The sequence below is a fragment of the Phacochoerus africanus genome, chromosome 15, assembly GCF_016906955.1.
Source record: "Phacochoerus africanus isolate WHEZ1 chromosome 15, ROS_Pafr_v1, whole genome shotgun sequence".
In the NCBI taxonomy this organism is placed as follows: Eukaryota; Metazoa; Chordata; class Mammalia; order Artiodactyla; family Suidae; genus Phacochoerus; species Phacochoerus africanus.
The window spans coordinates 5,993,025-6,019,405 of NC_062558.1; the positions used below are offsets into that span (position 1 = coordinate 5,993,025).

The 26,381-nt window shown below is 57.4% G+C and overlaps 1 protein-coding gene across 1 annotated transcript in view; it reads right to left on the reverse strand.

Moving 5' to 3' along the window:
• The window catches only part of GFRA2 (GDNF family receptor alpha 2), an 89,586-nt gene extending 65,122 nt beyond the window's left edge, over positions 1–24,464 (reverse strand). The window contains exons 1-3 of the mRNA XM_047761765.1: positions 23,726–24,464; positions 18,251–18,565; positions 11,890–11,973 (exon numbers count right to left, since the gene is read on the reverse strand). Of these exons, the coding sequence (XP_047617721.1) occupies positions 11,890–11,973; positions 18,251–18,565; positions 23,726–23,765 (439 nt within the window). The 5' untranslated portion in view covers positions 23,766–24,464. The remainder of the gene's footprint in view (positions 1–11,889; positions 11,974–18,250; positions 18,566–23,725) is intronic.
• Between the last annotated feature and the right edge of the window lie 1,917 nt (positions 24,465–26,381).

Here is a 26,381-nt window from a genome sequence, read left to right on the forward strand (position 1 = left end):
GGAAGCAACCTAAGTGTCCACTGACGAATGGATAAAGAAGTGGAATACTATTCAGCCATAAAAACGAATGAAATTTTGCCATTTGCAGCAACATGGATAGACTTGAAGGGCATTATGCCACATGAAATAAGTCAGACAAAGAAAGACAAACACTGCATGCTACCGGCTAGCTATATGTGGAATCTAAAAAATACAACAAACTAGTAAATATAACAAAAAAGAAGCAGAGTGACAGATATAAAGAAGAAATGAGTAGTTACCAGTGGGGTGGGGCAACATAGGGCTCGGGGAGAGGGGAATACCAACTACTGGGTGTAAGACAGGCCCTAGGGTGTACTGTATAACACGAGGAATATAGCCAATGTTTTGTAAAAAATTTAAGTGGAAAGTAACCTTTGAAATTGTATTAATTTCTTTTTTAAAGAATGTGTTCCCTGGCTGACAAGATCCTCTTCCCCTCCATCTCTCCACTGTCACATGGCCTGTCCCCCGTGTCTCTCCTTCCAGCCTCAAGCCCCACATGCCACATGACAAAAGGGTCCCCAGTCTCCTTGTCAGTGAGCATGAGAAGGGCTTCAGAGCGCCCTCTGCTTATCCAAGAAGCCTAAGAGAGCAGGACCTCAGGGATCTTCCTCACCTCTGGGCCCCCACAGCACCGAGAGTGGCAGCCAGGAGCCTCATACGATCCAGGCACGAAGTGATAGCTCAGCTTCCCCAAGAGATGACCAGCCAATCCCAGCATGCCCTCCTGCCAGTGCTCTGCTGTCAGTCAAGGCCCAGGGATCCAGGGGGACCCTTGCCTTCATCCCCTACGGCTCTGGTGCCCAAACCTCAAACAAGCCCCAGCAGTCTTAAGGCTCCCTAACATCCTCGCCTTTCTCTCAGAACCTCCCTGTCACCTCCAGCCCCCAGACAGCACGCAGCCACCCCAGCACTCTCGGGGCACCTGTATTTTGGGAAGCAGCCCAGCCCACCAAAAGTCAATTTGATGAATGGCACATTCGCTGCAAATCAATTTCAAAAAAAAAAATCAATTGCTTCTGAATATCATTGTACATGTTAACACATTTTAACCACTGTCAGAATTCTTGATCTCCACCTCTTCAAAGGGCATATGAGTCTTGATTTGGTGTTAAAATCTAGCAATTAAAAATTAAAACTTCATTATTTCACATTTGAATGGGCTTTTCTCAGCCACTTTTGAGGGCTCTCTGTTCTTTTAGATGTAGTTTTGGCGTGATTGTTTTAATAGCTAGAATTTTTACCATTCTCACAACGGTTCTCACAGGGCCTATTAGGTTTTTTGTTGTTGTTTATTTGTTTGTTGTTTGTTTGTTGTCTTTTTAGGGCCGTGTCCACGGCCTATGGAAGTTTCCAGGTTAAGCACTGAATCAGAGCTGCAGCTGCCGGCCTACGCCACAGCCACAGCCACCCCAGATCCTTAACCCACTGAGTGGGGCCAGGGACTGAACCCAAATCCTCGTGAACACTAGTCGGGTTCATGACCGCTGAGCCATCAGGAGAACTCCCACCTATTACCTTTAATTCTGTAGTTATCACAATGAAAAACCAAAATGGAGGCATTGTCTATGGATAGGGTTCACTTTAATCCTTCTTCAGCCTGTTTTTAGTTGTGGTAAATGGAGGTAGGACTGGAAACAGCCATCATAAACTGAACTGTTTTACTGATGATGGAATATACCTTTCTTGCTCTAAGACGTCTGCATCAACTGCCGCTGCTTAGATTCCAAAAAACTGAATATATCTTAAAATACAGCAATGAAGGCCATTTACAAAAACCTTCAGAAGCCATGAAAACCATTCAAATGTGAATTTATAAAAGCTTTCAAAATAATGAAAAGAAACAAGTTTTGGCAGATCCGTGTATTTGGTAAAATCAGTGATTTGGTCAATTAGCATAGGGATTTTTGGAAGGAGCCACCACGGGGCAGCTCACGGACGGCTGACCTCCGAGCCCAGAGGTGGTAGGAGTCCTGCTGTCTCCTGAGGGCCATCTCTGGGCCATTTCTCCTCCCGTGGGACTCCTGATCCCAGCCCACAGGCCCAGTCCTCCTTGGCATAGTCAGCTACGGATGCCATCATTCCCCACTGTCCTCCTCCGGGAGAGACCTCAGTCTGCCTCAGTGTCTTCTCCTCCCCTTCCCAGGCAACCCACCCCCTCCACCCCGCCTGCAGAGGTCTCTTCCCTCCAGGACGAGGTCCCCCGTCCTCTCTGGCCTCCTTTGCTCGCTCTTTCTCCTCTGCGTGGAGAGCGCCAGCCCCCTTCTCGGTCTGCACTCTCTCTGGGTGACCTCATGGCTGTAAATATCATCTATATGCTAACGACTCTCAATCTTTATCTCAACCTTGGCCTCTCCCAGAACTCCAGGCTTACATCCAACTGCCTACTTGGCATTTCCGAATGGGGGTCTAACTAGCATCGCAACCCTCACGGGGCTCGAAGAGAGCTCGGCTCTGGATCTCTGCTCCTCACCCCCAACCTACTCCTTCCCTCATCTCCTCCATCTTAGCACAAGGTGGTACCACTATTGTTGAAGCATCCTTAACTCCAGCCCCACCTCCTCTCAACTTTGCCCCACAAGAGCTCCCAGCTCTGTGCATCCTCTTCACCCCTCCTGCTAAGTATGTGGGCCACTGTACCAGCTCTTAACCGCTCTCCCTGTGCCCCCATCCACTCTGCCACAGCGCCAGAGTCATCTTTTCAAAAGCACAAACCATACTGTGTTTATCCAGTACCTAAAATCCTCAAAGGTTTCTCATTACTCTTAAAAGGAAATCCAGACTCCTTAACTCGCCTGCAGCATCCTAGGCACCTGGCTCCTGCCTGCCTCTGTGGCCACTTCCCCAGCCAGCACCTTCACTTCATCACTGTCCCAGCCCACCAGCTTCCCTAAGTCCCACCCTCCACCATGCACGTCCCCATCGGGTTCCCCAGAGGTTCCCCCTGCCATTCCCAGACCTTCCCAGGGCTGGATGCTGCAGAGGTCATACTTTGGCATTCCCAATCCAGAGAAGCCACCGGTCACATCTGCCCATCATCCTATTTTAAACCTTGCTCAGGATTCATCACTTATTTTTTTTTTCCTTTTTTTTTATGAAGTTCCCAGGCCAGGGATCAGATCGGAACCACAGTTGCAACCTATGTCCCAGCTGCATCACCAGATCCTTTAACCCACTGTGCCAGGCCGTGGATCGAACCTGCATCCTGGTGCTGCAGAGATGCTGCTGATCCCACTGCACCACAGCAGGAACTCCACTATCCTACTTTTTATTTTTGATAATTTGTTTATGGGCTCATTTGGTCTTTCTCTCTCTCAGGCTAATCCAACACAAGCTCCATAAGAATCTTGTTCACGGATGAACCCTCAGCACTGAGATCAGGGCAGGGCACACAGGGGATGCCCCCTAAATTTGAAGGATGGACTCACACACACACTCGCACTCCTACAAGTGGGTACTGAAGCAGCCAGAGTCCGACATAACCTCCAGACAGCAGGAAGCCCCACAACACACACATGAAGTTCAATCCACTAATTTTTGTTGATCAGGAGAAGGAGGACCTTCCATCTTTCAACATCCCTCAGTATTCACCCCTCACCACTGTTCCCAGGGCTTCCCTAAGAGGTCAGAAAGGGGCCAGGGGCAGTGCCAGTTCCCGGAAGGAAAGGCCACAACTGCCCCCAAGGTTCCCTCTCAGGCTTTCTCCATTCCTGCCTCCCCTCCTTCCCTCCCCACAAGCAGAAGGAGACCACTGCCAAACCCCCATAAACACACATACACACCCCATCCCTGCATGTACCACCTAGGCTTATACTCCCCACCGACACAGTACACACGTGAATGCACTTGAACCCAGTCAGACCACACACATGAGGTTCAAAGACGTGTTTGGGAGGAGCACTGCCAGGGTGCTTACTCAAAGCCTGCCTCCTACTCAGATAAAGAAGGTGAGCACCATTCCTGGCTAAGTCAGGAGAACCGAGCAACAGAGGCCTGCAGAGCCATCTCAGGGGCCATGAAAGAGCAGAGAGACCAAGCCCAGACCTGCCCACACCCCTGCTGCTGGCAGGGCCTGTCTATACACCCAAGGGGGCAGCAAGCAGGTAGCTCTAGAGGATGCTATTTAAAGGGAACCAGGAACAATGTCCGAAGACCTCACCCCAGCGATGGCACCTGAAACCCTACCATTTAAAAGCCTCTCCATGGAGATCCCGTCGCGGCACAGTGGTTAACTATTCGTGGCACAGTGGTTAACGAATCTGACTGGGAACCATGAGGTTGCGGGTTCGATCCCTGGCCTTGCTCAGCGGGTTAAGGATCCGGCGTCGCCGTGAGCTGTGGTGTAGGTCGCAGACGCGGTTCGGATCTGGCATTGCTGTGGCTCTGGCGTAGGCCAGTGGCTACATCTCTGATTGGACCCCTAGCCTGGGAACCTCCATGTGCCATGGGAGCAGCCCTAGAAAAAACAAAGAGACAAAAATAAAAAAGCCTCCCTTTGGGGTTAAATTCTGCTCTCTCCTGTTTTTTTTTTTTTTTTAAAATATATACACATAGCAATTTCTTCTTTGCACACGAAGGCAACCAAATACAAAGCCGCCAACGCCGCGCTCACACTTTCTGGGAATAAATCCTTCTCCCACTGGGGAAGCCCGGGGTGACCACCCTGACGGGGAGAAGAGGAAATGAAAGGGGAGAGGGGAAGCCTGTGGTGCCTGTGATGGGGAAGCTGGCCTCCTCCCACGAGCCCAGCTGCTGACCAGCACAGCCAGAGTCTCGGGTCCCCCCACCGCACTTCTCCCCATCCCCACGGCCCCTCCCCGACCCCACCCCCTCTGCCAGCCCTCTGACAAATTCTCCCTGAAGGGGGAGGTGTAAGAGGTGACAGAACTGCAGCTAAGGCCCAATTTTCGTTGACACTCAGAGTCTCTGACAGCTGTTAGAAGAAGAATGTGATTTTGAAATTTAAATAACACGCTTCTGCATTCGGCTCAGGGAGACAACCTGAGGATAAGCAGTTTATCGCCTGAGCCACCATGCAGGGGGGCAGGGTGACAGGCTGCTTGTTCCTTCTGCTCCCCCCTGGCCCTCTGTCCCCAAAGCCCCACCAGCTCCTCACTGGGGCTGCCTCGGAGTGTGGTGTCCAGCCGACCTTCTGGGCCTTGCTGGCCAGCTTTCTGCTCAGCAGCAACCAGGGAGGAGGGGGCTGGGGGCACAAAGACTCTGCACCGCTCAGTGGAGCCAGGGAAGGGGGAGGGTCTCCCTGGGCACCCAGCAGAGTTAAGCCAAGCCCAATCCTCACCCAGTCGCCAGCAAAGCCCCTGAGGCACCATCACAGGGGACTGACTCTGAGCCCAGGACCAAGCCCCTCCCCCACCCAAGGGCAGCTCAGCCTGTCCTCAGGGACCTGGGCCCCCAGGCTAGGCAGCCACTCTGAGCTCTGTCCCAGGAAATGCTTGAGCAGGGTCCCTATTCACTGTCCACTGAGCCCACTAGGACTCAGAAGGACCTGGCCAGGCCTCCAAGCTCTGATGCTGCTGGGAAAACTATTCCCAGATGCCCCCTCTTCTCTTCTGAGACTCCTGATCTCAGGCGCCGCCTCTTACTGCCTCCCTTGAACTCTCAGGGCTAGACTACCCGCAATAAGCCACCCACAGGTGTCTAAACGGTGCCTCCACGCCCCACTGGTCAGTGAGGACTGATTCCCTTTAAAGCCAGGTCTTAGGGAGCGTCTGCAACACACGGAGCCCCAGGCCTACCTCGTCCAGGAAGCCCTCGTGAGCATCCCAGCCCTTCTCTGAACCTCGGGTCCCCCTGATGGGCAGCCCCCAAGGGCCACCTTGGACTTGCGTGGCCCTCTTTTCTTTTTTCTTTCTTTTTTTTTAGGGCTGCACTTGCAGCACATGGCTAGGTGTCAAATCAGAGCAACAGCCCCCAGCCTAGCCACAGCCACAGCAACGCCAGATCTGAGCCGTGTCTGCGACCCACACCACAGCTCACAGCAACGCTGGATCCCCAACCCACTGAGCGAGGCCAGGGATCGAACCGCACCCTCATGGTTCCTAGTCGGATTCGGTTCCACTGCACCACAAGGGGAACTTGCTTGGCCCCCTGGCCACCTTTCTGTGTGCAGCTCTAAGAGCTGACGCTAAACCATTAGCTCCCGCCCGCCCCTGACAGCGTCACCCGCGGCCACCACTAGGGTGCTCCAGGGCCCCAGCGCCCTATGAGGAGCCGTGCACACACCACTGCCAATCCTTGCAGGGCTCCATCTTACGGATGAGAAAAATGAGGTTCGTGGGCATCAAGGGATCCACCCTGTGGACTGAACTTGCCAGGCCAGGATTCAAACCAGGGTCAGCAGGTCTCCAAGTCCACAATCACCCTCCAAGGCAGAAGGACCCACCGTGGAGGTATGTTAGGAGCCCAGCACAGCACTAGGCACCCAGGGAGACACAGAGAGATGTGGGTGCAGCGACACAGAAACCAATGCCCACCATCTGACAGTGCCCCCAACACACCAGAGTGACACTTAGGTATAGTAAGAACCAAGTGCAAAGGCATGGGGGGCGGGCAGTGGCGTTCCTCAGGGGCCATCTGCAAGGCTTCTTAGCAGAGGAGGGTTCCCCCCTCTCTGGAGCGCCCCCAAAAGGAACCAGTGGAGCCTCCAACTAGAAGATCCCTGGGCCTCTCCTGGCTCCAGCCAAGCAAGACAGCCCACCCCAGAGGCTTGTTGGCCAACTGCAGCTGTCACCGCCAGCCCTGCTCCAGCCCGCCAATGGCCTTTGGAGAAATCACTCCACAGTCAGTTGTTAGTAGCTCCATATTTTAGGGCAACGTGCCAGGCCCTGGACCAGGCATCTCCATGCAGTTTCTCACCAGGTCCTTACAAAACCTGAGCAGGCAGCTGTCGCTCTCAGCCCCATGTTGTGTAAGAGGCTTTGAGGTGAGGCACCTGCTCAAAGTACACAATGGTCAGGGGTGGAAGCCAGACTGAATCCCAACCTAGTCTGTCACATCTCTTGGGGCCTCAGTTGCCCTTTTTGTCAGGTGGCCGGGTGGGCTCAGATGATTTCTACGTTCCCTTCCAGCTAGAGAAGAGACAAAACGTGCCCGCATAAATACACTTCATGCCCATGCATCTGGCAAGGCTTGCATTAGGTGCCCGAGGCCCTGGGGCCCAGGAACGCAGAGGCAGCGCTTGCCGACAGCCCAGCCGAGGCCATCTGCCTGCCGCTTCTCCCTGTCCCCGAGGCACGGCGGCTGCGGGGAAGCCACTGCCTGGCTGGCCCAGGCCCCGCACCATCACTTTGATGTCCTCATTCCAGGGGATGGAGCATTTCTCTCCCCTCACTGTCCACGTCACCCCTCCGCACACTCTCGCTGCCCGAACCATCTCTTCTTTCACTAAGAAACCTTTCTCTTGTCTCCACCCCGTTTCACCCTTCCCCATGGACCGCTGGGATTCAGAATTCACTAGCGGGGGGTGGGGGGGTTGTCACAAGCACGTGGGGATGGAGGGACCCTCAACTTCCCTTCCTCCATCCATGGAGGCCCTTCCAGAAGGCACCTGCCTCTGCTGAGCATCCTTGGCTGTCACTCTGCCCGCATCCACCCGCTCAGACTCTTCGGCATCCACCCCATGAGCAGGCATCACATTCTCATTTTACAAACACAGGCACCACAGCTCAAAAAGGCCCAACGGCCAAAAAAATAAAATAAAAAACAAAATAAAAAGGCCCAGCAGGGCCCAGGAGTACACTCCTCTAAGTGGCCGAGTCGGGATTCAGTCTCAATACTGTCACACTCCTCCTGTGCGCCGGGCTGGCTCCAGAAACTGTTTCCTGTTTGCAAGGGCAGTTTGAATTGCCAGAGATAGGACAAGCCTGACTGCTTCCTCTGAACTCTCCCCTCCCATTGAGAAGGCTAGGCTGGGCATCTGGGTGCTACCAACATCACCATCCCCAGGATTCAGGGCAGAGCCAGACTGCTCCCCTCCTGGCCCTGGACTCAAGGCCAACAGGACACCGGGAATCCCAGATCCAGTCACTGAGCCCAGTGCCTGTCTCTGAACAGGGCAGGGGAGGCGAGGCCTTGCCCTTCCCCCAGGGGCTCGTGTCAGTGTTGGGGGAACCCCGGCAGCTTTCTTTGCTCTTTTTTGGGCGGGGGGGGGGGGGGGTGCGTACCCATGGTATAAGGAGCTTCCCAGGCTTGGGGTCAAATAAGCGCTGCAGCTGCCGGCCTACGCCACAGCCACAGCAACGCCAGACGTGAGTCTCGTCTGTAACTTATAGTGCAGTTCACAGCAATGCTGGATCCTTAACCCACTGAGAGAGGCCAGGGAGTGAACCCGAATCCCCGTGGATACTAGTCGGGTTTGTAACTTGCTGAACCACAATGGGAACTCCCCGCAGCTTTCTTTACCAACAGAATGCCAGTTGGACTTCCTGAGAACCCCAACAGAGAGAGGGGGCCAGAGGTAGAGAACACAGGTTCCAGGAGGCTCCAAATTCTCAGATCACAGATGTTACAGGTAATAGTGACTGAGCCCCAAAGATACAAGAGACCCTTCTCCGAGGCCCTGGGCCCCCACAGGGAGAAGTGCAGCCTGGAGGAGCCTGCACACACACCCTCCCCACTGCCTTTCCACACGGAGATGCCAGGGGAAGCAGCACACAGCCCCAGAAAGTGGAAGTGGGGAGGGGGCTCCACAGAACCTGACGGAGTGGCAGCCTTATCATCCCAAAGCATCAGTGCAGGACCTGGGGTCCTCCGGGTCAGGCCTTCCCAGCCGGCGAGCCATAGGTGGGTGATACGTGTGCCCAGACATGGACATCTCAGCCCCCAGCAGCCGGGCAAGGGCCCGTGATGTTGTGAACTCCAAGCTGCTCTGCTCACACTAGAAGCTGAACAACACTGCCCCTGTCTGTGCACCTGATGGGGAAAAGGCTGGGGGAGTGCTGCTCCGAGCTCCCAACGCCCTTCTTCAGGAACAAAAGTGACATCCGGAGCAGGGCAGTGCCCAAGCCCATCACCTACGCTGTGAGAAGGCACTGGAATGGGGCTCCCGGCTCCCCATTCAGCCTTCTTTCTGCTGCATGCCCCCATCATGGTCCACTTGGGGTCTTGGTGGCCAGGCCAGGGCCTCTCTGCTCAACTACATGCCCAAATTCCCCAGACAGAGCCACCCATGCACCAGCTCTAGTGGAACAGGGTCTACAGGTGCAATGAGAGGAGCCATGCCCTCACAGTGGGGAGCAGTGCCTGGAGCCCAGGAATTCGGGGCCATATGGGGTCCAGGTCCATATGGGAGCAGGAGGTAAAGGAAGCTGATTGAGTCTGCTGCAGACTCAGTCATTTCCTCGTTTGTCTTGTCAACATCCTCGTCCCACAGAGTGTCAAGTCCATTATTGGAAGATTTTCTGCTGGGAAGATACTTAGTGTCCGTCTGGGAAGCAGCAGGGGCCTGGGCTCCAGCGAGGACCTCTGATCTTCAACCTTCAGGGAGCAAGCCCAAGGCAATTCCTCCACCAGAGGTAAACCCAATGTCTCCTGCCCACGCAATGGTACCCGAACTCCTGGCAGGCAAGAAATGGGCACCCCGGCTGCTGGGATCTCCCTGGCACAGCACCCACATGGCAACCATCTCCTCAACCTACTGGAGCCCCGGAGCACTGAGGCGGACTTCTACCCAAAACTGATGAGGAAATGCGAGGATCAGAATGTCTGTGCTAGGAGAGGCCTCAGGCATCACCTATCAGCCCTACGGGATGGGCAAGTCATCACTGTGCCCACAGGCAGAGGCAGGATGGGAACTTAGGCTTCTACGCCACCACCCAGGGCAGGGCGCTCAACCCACCTTCAGACTGCCTTGGAAGTCCCTGTTTCATCCACCACCACCCTACCCTGCTGTCCACTACCAGGGCCCAAGGACACATCCAGATGCTCAGGCTTTGGCCAATGCCTCCCTTCTCATGGGGCCCTGGATTTCCCCCACCAGGTCCCTGTGTGTCATCCCATCCCAGCCCCTTGGAGCCTACATTCTCAACACGAGAGTCCCAGACGAGGTGACAGCCTGCATTCTCAATGGGAGAAGAGACTGTCAGCCCCCGGGGGGCAAAAAATGAATTTCCTGGGTAGGCGGAAAAAGTAGACATTACAATGGTTTGTGGCCCTCCAAAACTCAAGGCTACCTGACAAGATTTTATCACCTGGCATTTGCTCTTTACTCAATTGTGTCCCCTCCCCAAATTCATATGCTTAAGCCCTAAACCCCCAATATGACTGTATTTGAAGATAGGGCGTTTAGGAGGAATTAAGGTTAAATGGGGTCCTAAGAGTGGGGCCATAAGCCGACAGGACCAGTGTCCTTATGAGAAGAGCTCTCCCTCCCTCTCCTTCTCTCTCCCCACCCCCACCTTCCTCCTTCTCTATTTCCCCCTCCAATTGCCCTCTTCCTTCCCACCCACTCCCACCCCTACCCTGTGAGGATAAAATGAGAAGCCTGCTCTCTGCCATCCAAGAGGCGAGCTCTCATCAGAAGCCAAACCCTGCCAGAACTTGATCTTGGACTTCCAGCCTCCACGACTGTGAGATGATACACTTCTGTTGTTTAAGCCCCTCCACCTATGGTATTTTGTTATGGCAGCCCAGCCTAAGACAGGATGTCTCTAGTTAGAGAGAATTTTTCTCCTTAGAGGGGCAATAATGAAAAAATGCTGTCCTAGAGCATTCTTCACTTGCAAGTGCTGAGGGTGTCACTGGAGAGTCCATCTCACAGGCTATGCTTCTCAACTAGCAGCGATCGTGCCCCCAGGGAACATCTGGCAGTGATGGGACACACTGGGTTGTCACCCCTTGGGGGCTGCCATTGGCATCCAGTGGTGAGAGGCCAGGGACGCTGTGAAATACCCTGCAGTGTAAAGGATGGCTCCTGCCACAGAGAGAATTGCCCAGGCCAAATATCAGTAATGCTGCTGTTGAGAAACCCTGGTTTAGAACAAAAGGACCTGCGGAAGGCTTCACATACTGCCACAGAGCGCCTAGAAGCCTGGCTCCCTGCATGCAGGGGTCCCAGCAAGCAGGCCCACCCTTTGAGCATCAGCGGTGACTCCAGGAAGAGCTCATCCCAGCCCCCACATACCTCCCAAGACCGGAAGGCCCTCCCCAGTGCCCAGCTGGGCCCTGGGTCCCCAGGGGAGCCCAAAGGCCCAAGGAAACGAGGCCAAGAAGAGAGAACCAAACAACTCACTGGGCTCCTACACAGGCATCATGGTGAGCAAAGCTCCGCCTTCTCACTCCTCAGGCAGGTGGAGCGGGAGCGGCCAGGGAGCAGAGGCTGCTGCAGAAGGATTTGAGAAGCGGAACTCTCAAGGGAGAGGGGCATTTCAGCAGAACGGATGGTGGCGACAGGCACGCCAGCTCCCACGTGGCCGGCGGCAGGCTGAGCCCTTGAGCACCACTGGTTCATTCAGACCTCGTGACTGCCCAGGGTGGGTGGTTCATTCCAATCCATGATCATCTGCTGGCACGGCATCCCCCGTGAGGAAACTGAGGCCCAGAGAGGTCGAGCAACTCAACCCAAGTAGAAGAGCTGGAAAGAAGGACCCAGCCAGGCAGGACGGGTGACGAAATGGAAGAGTGACACCAGGTTTCAGATCCAAGACCTCCTGCACGGCGGACTCCTTCCAGGCACGTCCCACAAATGCCTTAAGCCACACACAACCTCTGGCGGGCTCACAGTTTCCTCTTTACAGATGAGGCCCCAGGCCTGCCTGGAGGGCGGACGCCTGAGCCGAGCCCAGGGGCTCAGGCCACCAGCCTCGGGTACCCAAGCAGACCTGGCAAGGCCCCAGCACCGAGCCCACTCACCTGAGAAGATAGAAGCAAGCCTGAAGATGTCCGAGAGGCGGGCGGTCACCGGCTCGTAGGGGGAGGCCTCGTAAAACTCCTCGCCTGGAAGAAAGAAGCAAGCGTGTCAGGCCCGGGCTCATGGCCTCCTGAGGTGCTGCACAGGGCAGCTTCCCGCCAAACATGTCACACGAGTGAGGGCTAGCTCTCCAACCACAACAGGTCAGCACTACCCGCCACATCTCTCTCGTGACCTCCCTGCGTGTCCCGGCCTCTTCTAAGGACTTCCATGTGCTTCTGGAAGGAAGGTACACGGGAAAGGAAAACCAGCCTCTGGGAGGCCAGGTACAAATGCGACGACATGGAGCCGAAGGACCCTCCGCACTTATTCAGTACAGCTGCTTCATGTCACAGGAGAGAGTTCCGAGGTGGCCCAGAGAAGGGAAGCAACCTGCCTGAGATCACACAGCTTCTCCTGGCGGACCCAGAGCCAGACTCCGGCCTCCGGATCCTCACCCTAACCTTCCCTCCCATCACGCCAGGCCTGCTCTGCCCAGGCTTAAAGGGACAGGATTTCCCCTTTGCTTCTCATCCTGCCACCAGGAGAATCTGCCTGGAGGGTAAAGGTCGGGGACCGAGGCCTGACCCCAGCCCCTGTCTGGCTGCCTGTCCCCCGCCCTCAGCACTCCCTCCCTGTCTCCCCTTCCACCTGCTGCTCTTCAGCCCTCCCTCCAGGCGAGCGGCAGGAGAGAAGTGGCATGAGGCTGCCCTGGAGACCCACCACCACCTCAGCAGGACTCCCGCCCCTCCGCCCACGCCGTGGCAGGAAAGGAAATATCCTCCTGAAACAAGCGGTGAGGAGAAATCAATGGATAATCACTTGGACTGTGTGGGCTGAGGGGGTGGGGACACAGGTGATGACCACAGCCTCACACATTGATTTCCCATCCACCCGGGGCCCAGGGCAGGAACCCCCACTAAAGAGAAGCACTGCTGGGGCGGCACCACGGGGACCACCTGCAGGAAGGTGCCGGCCTCCAAAAGAGGGGCCTTAGAACCTGCCGGCCAGGGGATCCTTCAGCCAGGCTCCTGAGCTCACCCTGAGGCTAGCCCTCCAGGACCAAGCATCTGTCTGCTGCACCTGGCAGATCCCCAGGAAAGGATACAGAGCCCCAGAGGACACAGAGGAAGAGCACCCCCTTCCTAAGGCATAAGAGAAATGGCCTGTCCTTCACTTTACCACAGGAGCACCTTATGGCCCGTCCCACCCAACACCCCTTAGGCACAGGGGGTGCCCGCTGGCACCTGCCCACTGACCTAATCCAAGGGCTGCTCTTTCTTTCCAGCCTGTTTCCAACGCTACCTCCCCCCAGGGCCAGCAGGGCCATCACAGGCCTGTATGATCTCAGCTTCGCCCACCTTACCCAGCGGTATTGGAGCAACTCCCTGAGGTGGGGTTACCGCCATGCTCTATATTGCAGTCAAATAACACGAGTTTAAGAAGCACTTTGGTAATAAAAATGATACTACATTGCATCTCCTCATGCCTGCATTATGCACTATCAGAAGGGCTTTAGCTCTACCAATTCATTTAATCCTCTTCATTTCTCTACAGGGAAGGCACTATATATATTTTTTTTTTCTTTCTTTTTTTTCTTTTCTGGCATTTTTTCTTTAGGGCCACACCAGTGGCATATGGAGGTTCCCAGGCTAAGTGTTCCATCAGAGCGTAGCCACCGGCCTATGCCACAGCAATATAGGATCCAAGCCTCGTCTTCGACCTACACCACAGCTCATGGCAACACTGGATCCTTAACCCACTGAGCGAGGCTACGAATGGAACCCACGTCCTCATGGATGCTAGTCAGGTTGCTAACCGCTGAGCCACGATGGGAACTCCGGGGAAGGCACTATTATTTGCCCTATTTTACCGAGAAGGAACTGAGGCACAGAGAGGCTTTGGCACTTGCCCGAGGTCACACAGCTGATAATTGGCAGAGCCAAGTTTCAATCCCAGGCAGTTAGCTCCAGAGTCCAAGTAGTTAACCATTATGATTACTTGCTCCAAAAATAAAAAGTGTTATTGAAACCAAACTGCTCTTACACAAGTACTGCTGTTGCTCAACGTTTTCACAGAACAGTCTCCTGCCGACTGGTCTGCTCCCCCAGAGTAGCGTCTGTGTGTCTCCCTAGCATCTGGTGCAGTACTGTGCCTGGGGACGCATCCGCTAGTATGACTGACTGGGAGGGGGTAGGGGATGGATCTCTGGGACCAAAGAGCCTCCCGAACAATTGCTTGGGAGGGGCCCAGCCTTTTTAAGTCAACTTCTGCTGCCCGGGCCTGCAGCCCAATTCCTAAGCAGGAAACCCTAGATCTGCTCAGCAGCCAGACTGAAGCCCAATCTAGGATTCAGATACCACACCACAACCTGGGAGATGACACCCGGAAGAGGCCTTTGCTCTTCATGTTTGCAGGACTAGGGTAACCCTGAACTTCAGGGTCACCTTGGGAGAAGGCAAGAACCCCCGGTCTCAAGTCCCCCATGCAGCCAACAGTGACAGCCCCACTGCGTAAATACTGCTGGTGATGGCAGCGGGGAAGAAGAGACTAAAGCCCCAGCTCTCCCCCGGGGAAGTGGAAAGGGGTCCGGATAAGGGGTCAGGGCCCTGGTCCCACCTGCAGACTGCTGTGTGCCCTGGAAGCCCCCTATACCTCCTGCATCTCAGCAGCCCCACCAGCAGGATCTCACAGCCCTTTGCACTTGGGACTGAAGAGGAGCTCGGCAGGGGCCATGCTTTTGCCACCACCAGCTCTGCCCACATGCTGAGGTCCTCCATCTACACAGCAAGGTGCACCTTAGGGACAGGAAGAAGGTGGAGCCAGGTCTCTGGGGAAGTGCATCCACCAGCTGGGACCCAGGAGAGGCCAGAATCAAATGGCAAACCCAGAGTTCCCGCTGTGCAGCAGCTCGGGTCACTGTGGGGGCACAGGTTCAACCCCTGGCCCCGAGCCATGGTTTAAAGGACCTGGCATAGGTAGGATTCAGTCCCTGGTTTGGGAACGTCCTTATGTCGCGGGTGCGGCCATTAAAATAAAATAAAAAAATGTAAGCCCAGGTGGGTCTCTCCTCTCCTAGGTCCCTCCACCCCAGGGCCCGAGCCAGGTTATTAAGGGTCTTAAAGAACAGGGAGGGAGTGCCTGCAGCCTCCCCAGGAGACCACTGACCTGTTCCCTCTCAAGAAACTCCTGTCACTCAGAGGAACACAACCAGCTGTTAGAAGGCCTCTGGGTGGCCCTGGTCAGCCCTGGGCAGAAACCACCTCCGGCCCCAAGATCCAGGGGCAGGGACTGTGCAAGATCCAGAGGGTGGGCGCAGGGCTCTGCTGTTCTGAACCCAGGGGAAGGAAGGGTCTCCCAGCCCGCACACCAGCACGGGGACCGCTGATGCACACAGCAGGTGCTGAACCTACCGAGTAACGAACCAACAAACCATCTCAAGACCTAGAGCCCAGCGGCTCCCATCAGACCCTCCTGGGTTGAAAGGGTCTTGAAGATCTCGACACAGAGTGGGGCCCAAATGCGCATTATGTTATTGTTATCAAACCGCCCCAGCGGCCTGACCCCAAGCAAGGTCCCTGGTCCCTGGTGATGTCATTGGTGGTGTCATCAACGGAGTCAGCCCCAAGGGAAGGGCCTCCGGTGGCCCACCAGGCTCTCTAGCTGGCAGCTTTTCCATCTTGCCCCTGTCCACCCTGCACCTGCAGGACCCCATGCCCAGCATACTGCCCAGTCTCCCTCGGGTCGAGACTGAAGGCTGCAGGGCGGAAAACAAAAACCTGAACAACCCAACTCGCTGAATCAGGGCCTTAATGTTCTGTGTGCCCTCCGTGGGGGCAGCAGCGGAGAGGGGGCGGGGACCAGGACAGCTCCTTGTCTCCCGAGGAACAAAGTCCCCAAGTCTGGGACCACTTCCCTCTCTTCACTAACATCTAGTTCTAGCTCCGGGTTGCTAGAAATGGGAGAAGTGGCCACCCCGATTTCCGGGCACATCTGAACCCTCTGGGCCCCTGGTCAGGGATCCCTCGCTACCCAGGCCCCACCCAGAGGCCAGTTTCCTCCTTCCCCTCCAGCAGCTGGAGGCGGGGCTGCCCCTCAGATCTCAGGGTGACCCCCCCCAAAGGGTCCCGCAGAGCACCCCTTTCTCTTCTTTGCCTCAGCCTCTCCATGGCTACTGCCCTACCTTAGAATTTATACCACTCAGCTCTCTTGCATCCTTTTTTTTTTTTCAATTCTTTTCAGGGCCACACCCGCCGCATATGGAGGTTCCCAGGCTAGGGGTCAAATCTGAGCTGTAGCCGCCGGCCTACACCACAGCCGCGGCAACGCGGGATCCAAGCTGCATCTGTGACCTACACCACAGCCTGCAGCAATGCCAGATGTCTAACCCACCAAGCGAAGCCGGGGATGGAACCCGCACCGTTATGGACACTATGTCGGGTTCTTAAACCTCTGAGCCACGACGGGAACTCTGTTGTTTTTAAAAAAAAAAAAAAAAAAAGTCATCCTTTGTTCTTCTCCCGTCTTCCCACCAAAATTCGAGAAGTTGTTGTCCACAGTCATCGTGCCTGGCTCCCTGGCCCCCAGGTACCTCCTAACCAGGCTTCTGCTCCCAGATCAGCCCAAGGGCCCCAGGGACCCTCCTGCTGGACCCTCTCCTGTTGGATCTGAAGTGAGAGTGAGCTCCTCCTGAGGTGTCTTGCTGGCCTCCCACTATGCCCCCAGAGCCCCCTCAGTCACCTTGCAGCCCATCTTTAAATGTCAGGCTCTGTCCCTGACCTCCTCCCAGTGGGACTACACCCACTCCCTTGGCCCGGGTGACCACATGCAGGCTGATGGTGACTTCGAATCCCTTTGTCCAGTCCCTGCTCCTCGCCTGAGTTCCAGCCCGGCGTGCCTGGCTGTCCAATAGGGCAGGACCGAGGGGCACATCCCCCAGAATACATTCATCTCCCAGGCACCCCCAACTCGAAACCTTCACTGGGATCAGCCCCATCACCCACCCAGCTGCCCAAGACAGAACACTGGGCCTCCCTGACTCCTCCAGCCCTTCCCCGAGACCTGTTGATTCTACCCCCGAGCAGCTCTCAGTTCCTCCTTTCCTGCCACTGTCCTCAGTCAGCCGCCATCACCCCTGGCCTATGTCACAGCAGTGGCCTCCAAATACGCTCTCCAGCCTACCCTCCTCATTGGAACCACATGAACTGCATCCTAAGCAGAGATCAATCACGTAAAACCTTCCCGAGGAGCTGCCCACCAGATCTGCACCCCCTCCCATCTCTCCACCCATCACCACTCCCATTGCCCCTACCCTGCAGAATCATCAGCAGGTCTAGAAGCGAGTCCAGCCAACCTGAGTTCCGTGTAGGCCTTTGCCCAAGCTCTCCCTCCACCTCCACACTCTTCCCATGTACCTGCACCAGGTAACCGCAGCTCACCCTTCAGGTTCACCTGGGAGGCTGCCTCTTCCAGGAAGGCTCTCTAGATTTTGTAAGAAGGGGCCAGATGTCCTTCTCTGGCATTGCCATGCCACCCAGGACTTTCTGAATGACGCCACCACATGACAGGGAGCCCCTCACTTATCTGCAGCCCCCTCGCCCCACTATGTGCTCCACGAAGGCAGAGGCTGCCTCAGCCATTCTCAACTGTTCCCCCAGCGCCTAGCAGTCGGTATCCTCTCGGTAAACGCTGCTGAATTAATAAACGAACACCTGAGCCGGGTGGCCGGCCAACCCTCCACACTCCAGTCTGGAGGGGGAGGAACTGGGGGAGGTGGTTGTGGGGGAGGGGCTTACAGGTCCTTGATCTTGAAGGCAGGCTTCCCCAGGGCCATGGGACCTGATGCCACACACTGCCCCAAGCCTTCTTGAAGGCAGGTACAGGGTCAGGAAGCCATGTGAAGGGCAGGCCCCCCGGGGAGCAGGAAGGTAGGAGGGGGGCAGTGGGGCGTGGCAGGGGCTGGTTTGCTCACCTGCAAACCTCGCAGCTCTGCCTGCACACGGCCTGCCCTCATCTCTGTCCTCTGCGTCACTTCTCCATCTATCTGGGCACCCTTGCTCACCTTCTCTTGTTACCACTATGGTTTACGCCCCCTTCCCACCCCCATCCCCTCTCCTCCCACCACCTCACTTTCTCTGCTCAGCTGCCATCCCACCTCTTCCTTCGCCTCTCCAAAGACATCTGTCCTAATTCAGGTGGCTACTTCCTCTGGGTTCTAGGTTCCCCGGGAGGCAGGGAGAGAGAGCTGGCAAGCCCGCCCCATGACCAGGCCCTTCTCAACAGCCCCTTCCATCCCGGCACCCCCGTTGAGGCCGGCAGGCTTACCCTCGGTCAGCCCCAGGTGGATGCTCCAGTATATCTGCAAGCACTGCAGCTCCTTCTTCATGCCCCGCTTGCAGCGGCAGTCGTAGAGCGGGCTCTCCTGCAGCACCTCCAGGGCTGCCTGGCACTCCTTGTTGGCCAGCATGGTGTTGCGGTCCCGGCCGGCCAGGCACTGCCGCAGCGTGCGGTAGCGGGAGCTGCAGTTGGATTCGGCCGCGCACAGCTCATTGGCCCGGACACAGTCCACCGGGGGGCGCCAGCCGTGGAGCTCGGGGCCCTGCAGGGAGGAAGGGCTGGCCAAAGAGCGGAGGGTCTCGTCTGGGTGGTGGGGAGGGAAGACAAGCGTGAATGAGGGCCACCGCCCCAGGCAACGACCCCAGAAGCAGACCTGGGGGCTTGGGCCCTCCTGGGAACATTGCACCCCTCCACTGGGCACCTGGAGGCCGATTCAAGGCTGCCTTCCCCCAACAGAGGGTCAAAGGAAGGGCTGCTAAAGGGGCCCAAGATGCCACCATCCCTGCTCAGACCCAAAGGAGGAAAGCTGCCCTCTGCCTGGGCTCTACCAGACTCTCCACCCTGTGGCCCCGGAGCACCGCCCTGGGCCCAGAGGCAGAGCACAGAAAAGTCAGAGGCCTAAGCAAGACCATAGACAGTCTAAGAAGCCAGGGGGTTAGAGAAGAATGCCCAGCCTTGGCCAAGAGTAGGTGGCTGTGGACCCCCTGGGGTGGGCAGAGGGGCACCTCCCTGTCAGAGCACCCAGGCCTCCTCCCAGAAGCCTCGGGGTCCAGCCAGAGGTCCGGCCAAGGCACCGAGCAAAGGCTTGAGGATGGCAGGAGATCAAGAACCCTCACCGCCTGTTCAGCCCTTAGAGACCACAGAGTCAGCGCCCCCATTTCACCTTGGGAAGCTGGGGCCCAAAAAAGGGAGATGACAACTTAAGGCCCCCCAGACCCACAGACTATCCAGTCTGAGTCCCCAGACTTCACGAGAAGACCGGGAGAGATAAGAATGAGCCCGTGATCTGAGATGAGCCTGGAAGGGAAGCACTGCCCAGCCAGGCCCAGGCCGCCACATCTTCCTGTCCAACAGAAAACACACCCTCGGAGCAAGTGCCACCCCAGGCCCCACCAAGGAACATGCTGTGGACCTAGCAACTCCATCTCACCACCACCCATGACTCACTTATCTCTCTCTCTCTCTCTCTCTCTGCTATTTCTCTTTTTCTCTTCTCTCCTCCCCACCCTCCCCTGAATCCCCCCTCCCCTCTGTCTCTCCTTTTTCTTCTTTTCCCCAGAAACCAAATAAGAAGTCACTTGCAAGCTGACTCCCTCACACAGGAAGCTTGGCCTCCCCCAGTGAACAAGCAGGAATCCATCCACCCTCCTCCTCCATGGCCCTGAGCGTCCAAACCCCCAGGATTTGGGAGGGTGGGGATCGGGGAGGGAGATTCAGGGGCAAAAAGCAGCAAAAGTGCCCTTGGTCTTTTCAAAATCAAGCTCCCCAACGGTTTCCTCTGGACACAGACATCTTCCCAGTCCCCCGTCCCCTCCAAGCCCCTCACTCAGATGCCGCCCCACAAAAAGGCCCAGAGTCAGGACTGGCTTTTCCAAGACCCAAAGAGTGATCTGGGAGGCTTCCTCCACTCCACCCTGCCCCCAAATATAATCAGACCCTAGGCAGAAACCCCCACCACCAGCAGCACTGAATCCCACAGAATCTCCCCATCTCTACCCAGAACTGCTACTTCTCACTCCTTCCCCCTGGAGGCCCTGCTCAGGGGGCAGCTACCACAGGGAGATAGCGACACCTAGAGGCAGAGCGCTGCACCTGGCGCCCCGCATGCAGACGCAGCCTCAGAGGGTAAAGGAAGCAAAGAATGGGCTCTGAGAGCGCGGAGAGCAGGGGGTGGGCCTGGGACGGAGAAGCCCGCAGGACTCGGAGCAAAAGGCTTTCCTTCTCCGGTTGACCATAGCTCTGCTTCAGGACAGGAGGAGCCGGCAGCCATGGCCAGGCTGAAACAAGACCCCTGAAGAAAGCAGCATGGAGTTGCGTGCATGGACAGTGGGGCCCCTGCCCAGAGGCGGGTGGAGACGTGTCCTCCGCCCAAGCCCAGGCAGCAGCTTTATTGGCCGGCGTCACCAAATTCCTAAGCCCCTGAGCAGGACTCACGTGCATCTGGGCCATTCAGGAGCAGCTGTGCTGACCCAGCCTTGCTGGTCCCTGCTGCCCCACCTAGCCAGACAAACGGCCAGCCTGCTAGAGCCTCAGGACCGGCCCAGCCCTGGGCCTTCCACTGACTCTGCTCATCCCAGCATCCCAGCAGGCACCTCCCTACCCACCTTGGTTTCACCTGAGGCTGCACCGTCAGGGATAAACTGAGAACGGGGCATCAGCCACCTGCTCAAAGGTCGGAACATTAGCCTGGGGAACTGGGGCAAACAAGGACACTTCCTCCCTACCCTACAGGTGGGGTCTAGAGCCCCAAGGCACCATCCTTACAAAGCCCAGGGCTCCCGTGCCCAAAGCAAAAGCTTCCCTATCCCGCCAGCTCCCGGGCAGGGAGAGGCTCTAAAGAGGATCACTGCATCTTCTGAGCAAACCCCCCCCCAACTGTCACCTATCCCTGACTCTTCTAAATGACATCAGTCATGAGCCCCAGAACCAATCAAGCCTGCCTGAGAAAGTGATCATGGCCACTTGGCACCTTCGGCCAAGAATTCTAGGAGAGTAAAGGTTGGAAGGTATCCTGGTGATGTTTCCAAGTTCTAGATCAGGAGAAAACTCAGATCCCTGAAGAAATGCAAAGACATGGGGAACAGCTTTTAGAGACACAGGGGGACCGAGAGACCGCAGACTTACATCCGCCCTTGGGCATCTACTTGCTCCCACAAGAACAAGAATGCCAGTGGGAAGTGGGCCCTCTGACCAGCCCTGGTGCCCCATCCCATCACTTTCCCCACCTCACTTTCTCCCTGAGCTTGTCAACACTGAAGGTCAGGATGGCTGGGCCAGAAAGAAAGGCTTCGCCTTGGCCTCATCTGAGGCTGCACTGTCAGGGATAAACTGAGAAAAGGACATCCAAGTTCTCACTGAGAACCTTGGGAGGGGGACACCAAGACCCTTCCTTACTCCCTAGGGACATGCTTCTCCCTACTCCTTCCTGAAAATGCTCCAAACCGTGGCCACCTCTTGAGCTCTGGAAAGGCCTCTCCCCCAGGCAGAGTTTCCAGCTAACTCCCAACTGTGAGCACTCTGGCAGGCAGAGGCCCTGGGACTGAAATTTCCTTTGCATCATCCTACCCCTAGTTCTTGGCTGGCCTGACCCAGAGCCTTTCAACATCCTGTGGTCTCTCAGGTCACCCCTCACCTCAGCTCTGGAAAGGGGCGTCTCAAGGGAAGGGAACTGAAAGGCTGTGATCAAAGAGGATGCTCACCTCCCCCCCCCCGCCCCCGCCCCTTACCCCCTGTTCCCACCAAGTCCCCAGCACACCTAGGTCACTTGCACAGGGGAGCAGTCACTCCCCAGGCCTCTCAGCTGGGACAAGACTGCTGCAGAATGGGGGCAGGGGCTGGGCCTAAGGGTGACAGGGGCCAGCGCTGCTCTCCTGCCCCTCACCCCAGGGACCTCAAGAGGTACCCACACCTGAGAACCCTGCCGGCCCAGGGTGTATGCAGCTCATGAGCCGGCAATCTGGCTGCTTTTCCTGAAATACAATTTTCTTTTCTTCTTGGCCCTGCTCCTTCTTGGCCCCAGAAAGCTGGGTTTTCAAACCAGCACTGAGAGAAAAGGTCAGGTTTTCTAATAGCCCCTTCGGAGTGAGAGTCGGCTTGCAGGGGGTTGCTGAGAAGGAAGGGCTGCAGAATTCGAAGCACCAAGCACCAGGGGCCCAGAGCACGGTCCCAGCCTCCTCCCTCAGCCCCCCCACCCCCACCCTGAGAAAGCTGCCCAAGAAAAGCCACCTCTGGCTCAGGGAGGCAGGGCAGTGAAGGCCACACCCTAGAGCAGGGCCTTGCCCCCTGGGGAACTCAGCCCTGCAGAAGGGGAAGAGGATGGTCTGGCAAATGGCCCAGAGCCTGACCAACACTGTCCTGGTCAGGAGGACACTTATGAGACACCCCCTGCTATGCATCTTACAGTGACCTGCACCTATCTCCCAGCCTTCCCTTTTCCCCTCCTCCAGGAGGGAAAGGGTGCCCTCATGACCCATCTGGACAGCCTGGCTTACCCCTGGCTACACAGCAGGCCAGGGTGGCAGGAGCAGCACCCACATTGAGGCAGATGTGTGCTCCTCCAACACGCACGCGTGCACACACACATAGACACGCACACACACCCTGTTACCTGGTCCCCTCTCTGGAGCACCTACTGGGGCAGCAGCCCGGCCTGGGACTCTGGTCAGCACACAGCCTTGCAAACACCCACTTTTCCTAACCTCCACCCCCTTGAACGCTCTCTCCATACCCCCTGTTTCCCAAGCAGCTGAGATTTCACATAGCATAAAAAGGGGAGCGAGGAGCTGGGAATTCTGGATGGGAAAGAGACTGCCCAGGTTCTGGGACACCAGGCCGCCCCTCCTCCCCGCCCTTGGGGGAGGGGGCTTACAGAATGAGCAGTGCTCTTTGTTCGGACCTGGTTTTTTCCCTCACCTCCTCCTTCTTCACCCAAGGAAGCAAACTTTGGCCTCCCTCCCGTCTCTTCCCACCAGCTACGGGGTCCCCTGCCCCCGAGGCGGCAAAGTGAAGGCAGAGAACAGCGGCTTGAAACCCTCCCCTTCTGCCCACCGGCCTGGCTTGAGTCCGTGCGGGAGGGCAAAGGGTGACTGAGAAACTTGAAAAGTATTCCAGGGAGTGGAGCCGCAGGGAAGGGGTTCGGAGAGTGGGAAGCGGGGTGCATTTTCCAGAGGCTGATTGGCAGGTGGGGGATGGCTGCCAGCGCTGCCCTCACAGATGTCCAACCGGGAGCTCCTGAGAAACCCATGCCCTCCGCCGCGATGGACTCGGGGAGCCGCCAGGAAAGGTGGGAATGGCATGATTTTTTTTTTCTCTCCCCCACACTGAGCCTCTCCCCTCCCTCCTTTCTTCCAGATCAAGAGTTAGATTTTTTTTTTCTTAAGTTGCCGCAATTTGAACCCATTATTTTGAAGGAAATGAACGCTATCACTGCGTGTGAGTGAGCGAGTGTATGTGCGTGCGGGTGCGCGGGGCTGGTCTGGGTGTTCCGAGTCTCCTTCTCAAGCCCCTGCGTAACCAGCCAGCCGCGGCTCCCGTCCCTCCTCCCGCATCCTCGCCGCCGGCCCCGCTCGGTTCCGGGGCGCCCGGGCCCGGCTCGCCCAGCGGCGCGCTCTCCCCGCCATTGGGTCCCCCACCGGCGCCCCGCTCGTCCCCCGCGTTCCGGGCTGCTGGCCGGCGCCCGAACGCGCGGCCCGCGCTGCCCCCGGGCTCCGGCGGACGCTGCCCTCGTCGCCCACAAGTACTCACCTAAAAAGAAGAAGAGGCAGAAGGCGTTTGCCAAGATCATGTTAAATAAATCCCACAGTTTGTCTGTCTTTCTCCCTTGGATTAAAAAAATAACAACAATAATAATAGCCAAGCTGTGTTAATCAGCCCCAAATCCAATGCGGCGATCCCTGCTAGTCCACCCGATGAAGATCCTGAGTCCTCCGATTCTCGCCACTGGCTGGAGGGGATGGAGGGATGGAGGGCGGCGGGCCGCCTCTCAACGCCCCCCTTGCCCACTAAAATCAAATATACACGTATCTATGTGTATATCTGCTTTCCAAGCCGACAGCCGGTCCTCAGGTCTGCCCTCCCCTCGGCTCGTCCGGGAAGGCGCGAGTCCCCGCGGGTCCGATTCTCCTGCGCTTCCCGGGAGGGGTCTGGGGCGGTGGGGAGAGGCGACCTGAGAGTGAAGGGCTGGAAGGAAGCGGCGAGGGTGGGGGTCAGAATAAAACGCAAATAGGAAAGAAATCCACCGACGGGTGTAAGCGCCTAGGAACAATCCATTGGGAGCTTCGAGGACCAGAGACCGGAGTCGCTTCTTTCGCACAAGACGAAGGAAAGATTCAAAAAAATCTTCTCCCGCTAACCCTTGCTCGTGTCACTTTTCTAATGGAATTCCAGCGACCGTGTGTCTCTGCGTACGTGTGTCTTTCTCTCTCCTCTCCCTCCCTCTCCTCTCCCCGGCTCTCGCTCTTTGCTCCCGCTCTCTCCGGCTCTCCCTCGCTCTCTTCTCCCTCCCCCTTCTCCCTCTCCCTGCTCCTCCCTCCGCCCGCCCCCTTCCCCCTTCGCGGCTCCCTCGCCGCGGCTCTCGCGCCCGCGCCCCTCTCCTCCGCCCGGGGCTCGGCGCTTGGGCTCCCAGGCGCTGGCGGCGCGGGGCGCGGGCGCGCGGCGGAGCAGCGATACTCTGCAGCGGCGGCGGCGACACGGCGGTGGCGGTGGCGCCGGAGAAAGCGAGCTGAGGGGAGAGCTCCGCCGCTGGCTCCCTCTGCTCTGCCGCCCGCCCTTCCCCGGATTGACCTGCAGCTTTGGCCGGAAACTGACCAGCTCCCCCGGCAAAGGCTCGGGCTCCAACCCAAACCCACCAAAGCCTCCGCACCCTCCTCCTTTTCACGCCGCGCTCCACTCCTCACTCCCTCCCCGCCCGGGGCGGGCTGCGCCCTCTAACGCCCCCAGCTCCCGCCCCCGCGCCCCGGCAGCTGGCTCCGGGAGGCCAGGGGAGGCTCAGCGGAGGCCGGAGGGCGTGGAGTCCCGAGTCCCGGAATCATCCCGGGGGCGTGGGGGGAAGGGCTGTAGAAAAATCCCGGCTTGGGAGGGGGCTGCACTGTCCGCGGACAGATGCGTCCTTCGGCCAGGGAGCGGAGGCAGAGTGTCTCCCCCAAGGATCAAGGGAAAAGAAGAACCCCTTCTGACGCCAGCCCTCAGCGTCCCCCCGCAGCCTGCCTGCCCGGGTAGAGCCCCGCGTACGCAGACACGTGTGCTCTCCACGCGGAGCTCGAGAACTTTCCCCGCACGCCCGCGGCGCGCTCTCCCCCCGCACGCCCCAGCGTCGCAGCCCTTGGAGAGTCCCCTTCCCCACTTGTCTCCCTTCCCCTGGTGCGGGAAGGAGACAGCCGAGCAGGGGCGCCCTGACAGCCTTCTCCGAGGCCGGCGAACCTCCCCGAACCGCGCAGGAGGGATCGGGTATGGCGCCAGCACCCCATCCCTGTGGGAGCGCCCTGGGACCAACCCGAGCCAGGGTTCCGTGCCAAGCTCGGCGCTTGGCGGCGGGCTGGGCTCCGGGGAGTTCTCCGGAGGCAGGCGGCAGCTCCCCCTTTCCGAGGCTCGGGGCGGGGTCCCCTCCCCCATCCGGTAAGGGGGCGATTGATCCATCTGTCCAGGGGCCGGGCTCACCGGCGTGCTTTAGTCACGGAATTTATTGTAAACGCCCAGAAGCACCAAAAAGGAAGCGTCTGGCTGGGAAAGGGCTGAAGAAGAAGTGAGATTGCGGACATGTTCCGGCAAGAGGCGGCGAGGAGGTGGGCTGTGGACACGCGCAGGCACACCCACGCACACCAGGCACCCCAGTTGCACGCTCCCACCTCACACATCCTCAGCTGCGTTAGAGCTGCCCCGCATCTCTCGGCTCCCGCGCACACATTCCTGCACGCAGCTCCGCGCGCGCACCCCTATGCTGGGTGGGGTACACACGCAGTGCCTCGTAAACTTCCCGTGCTACCCAAAACTGGATCTGAGCTGGATAAGGTGTTTTGGGTAGTGGCTTTTAAGATGGATTTTTAAACGAACCTGCTTCTGGAAAAGAGTAAATGCTAGAAATGGACCTGGGCGTGCAGGGAGGGATCACTTACAAAACCGGCGGCCTTCGCTATTGGAAAAGCTAGAGGGAGCAACTTCCGTCTTGCCGATTTAGGCGGGAACGCGGCTTTTCCAGCCTAGGAAGCTCAAAGCTGAGGGTCTCCTTTCAATGCTTCACATTTGGCCCATCCTGGGACAGCGGCCCTGGCTCTATCCTGTCCCCCTGCCATTGAGTGGTGCCTGCTTGGAGGCATTGACCCTAGTGGGTTAGGGGAGGACCGGGGTCAGGAAGGCTTGGGGATTGGAGCTGGAGAAAGTCGTTTTGGAGCTGCCCTCCCTGTCA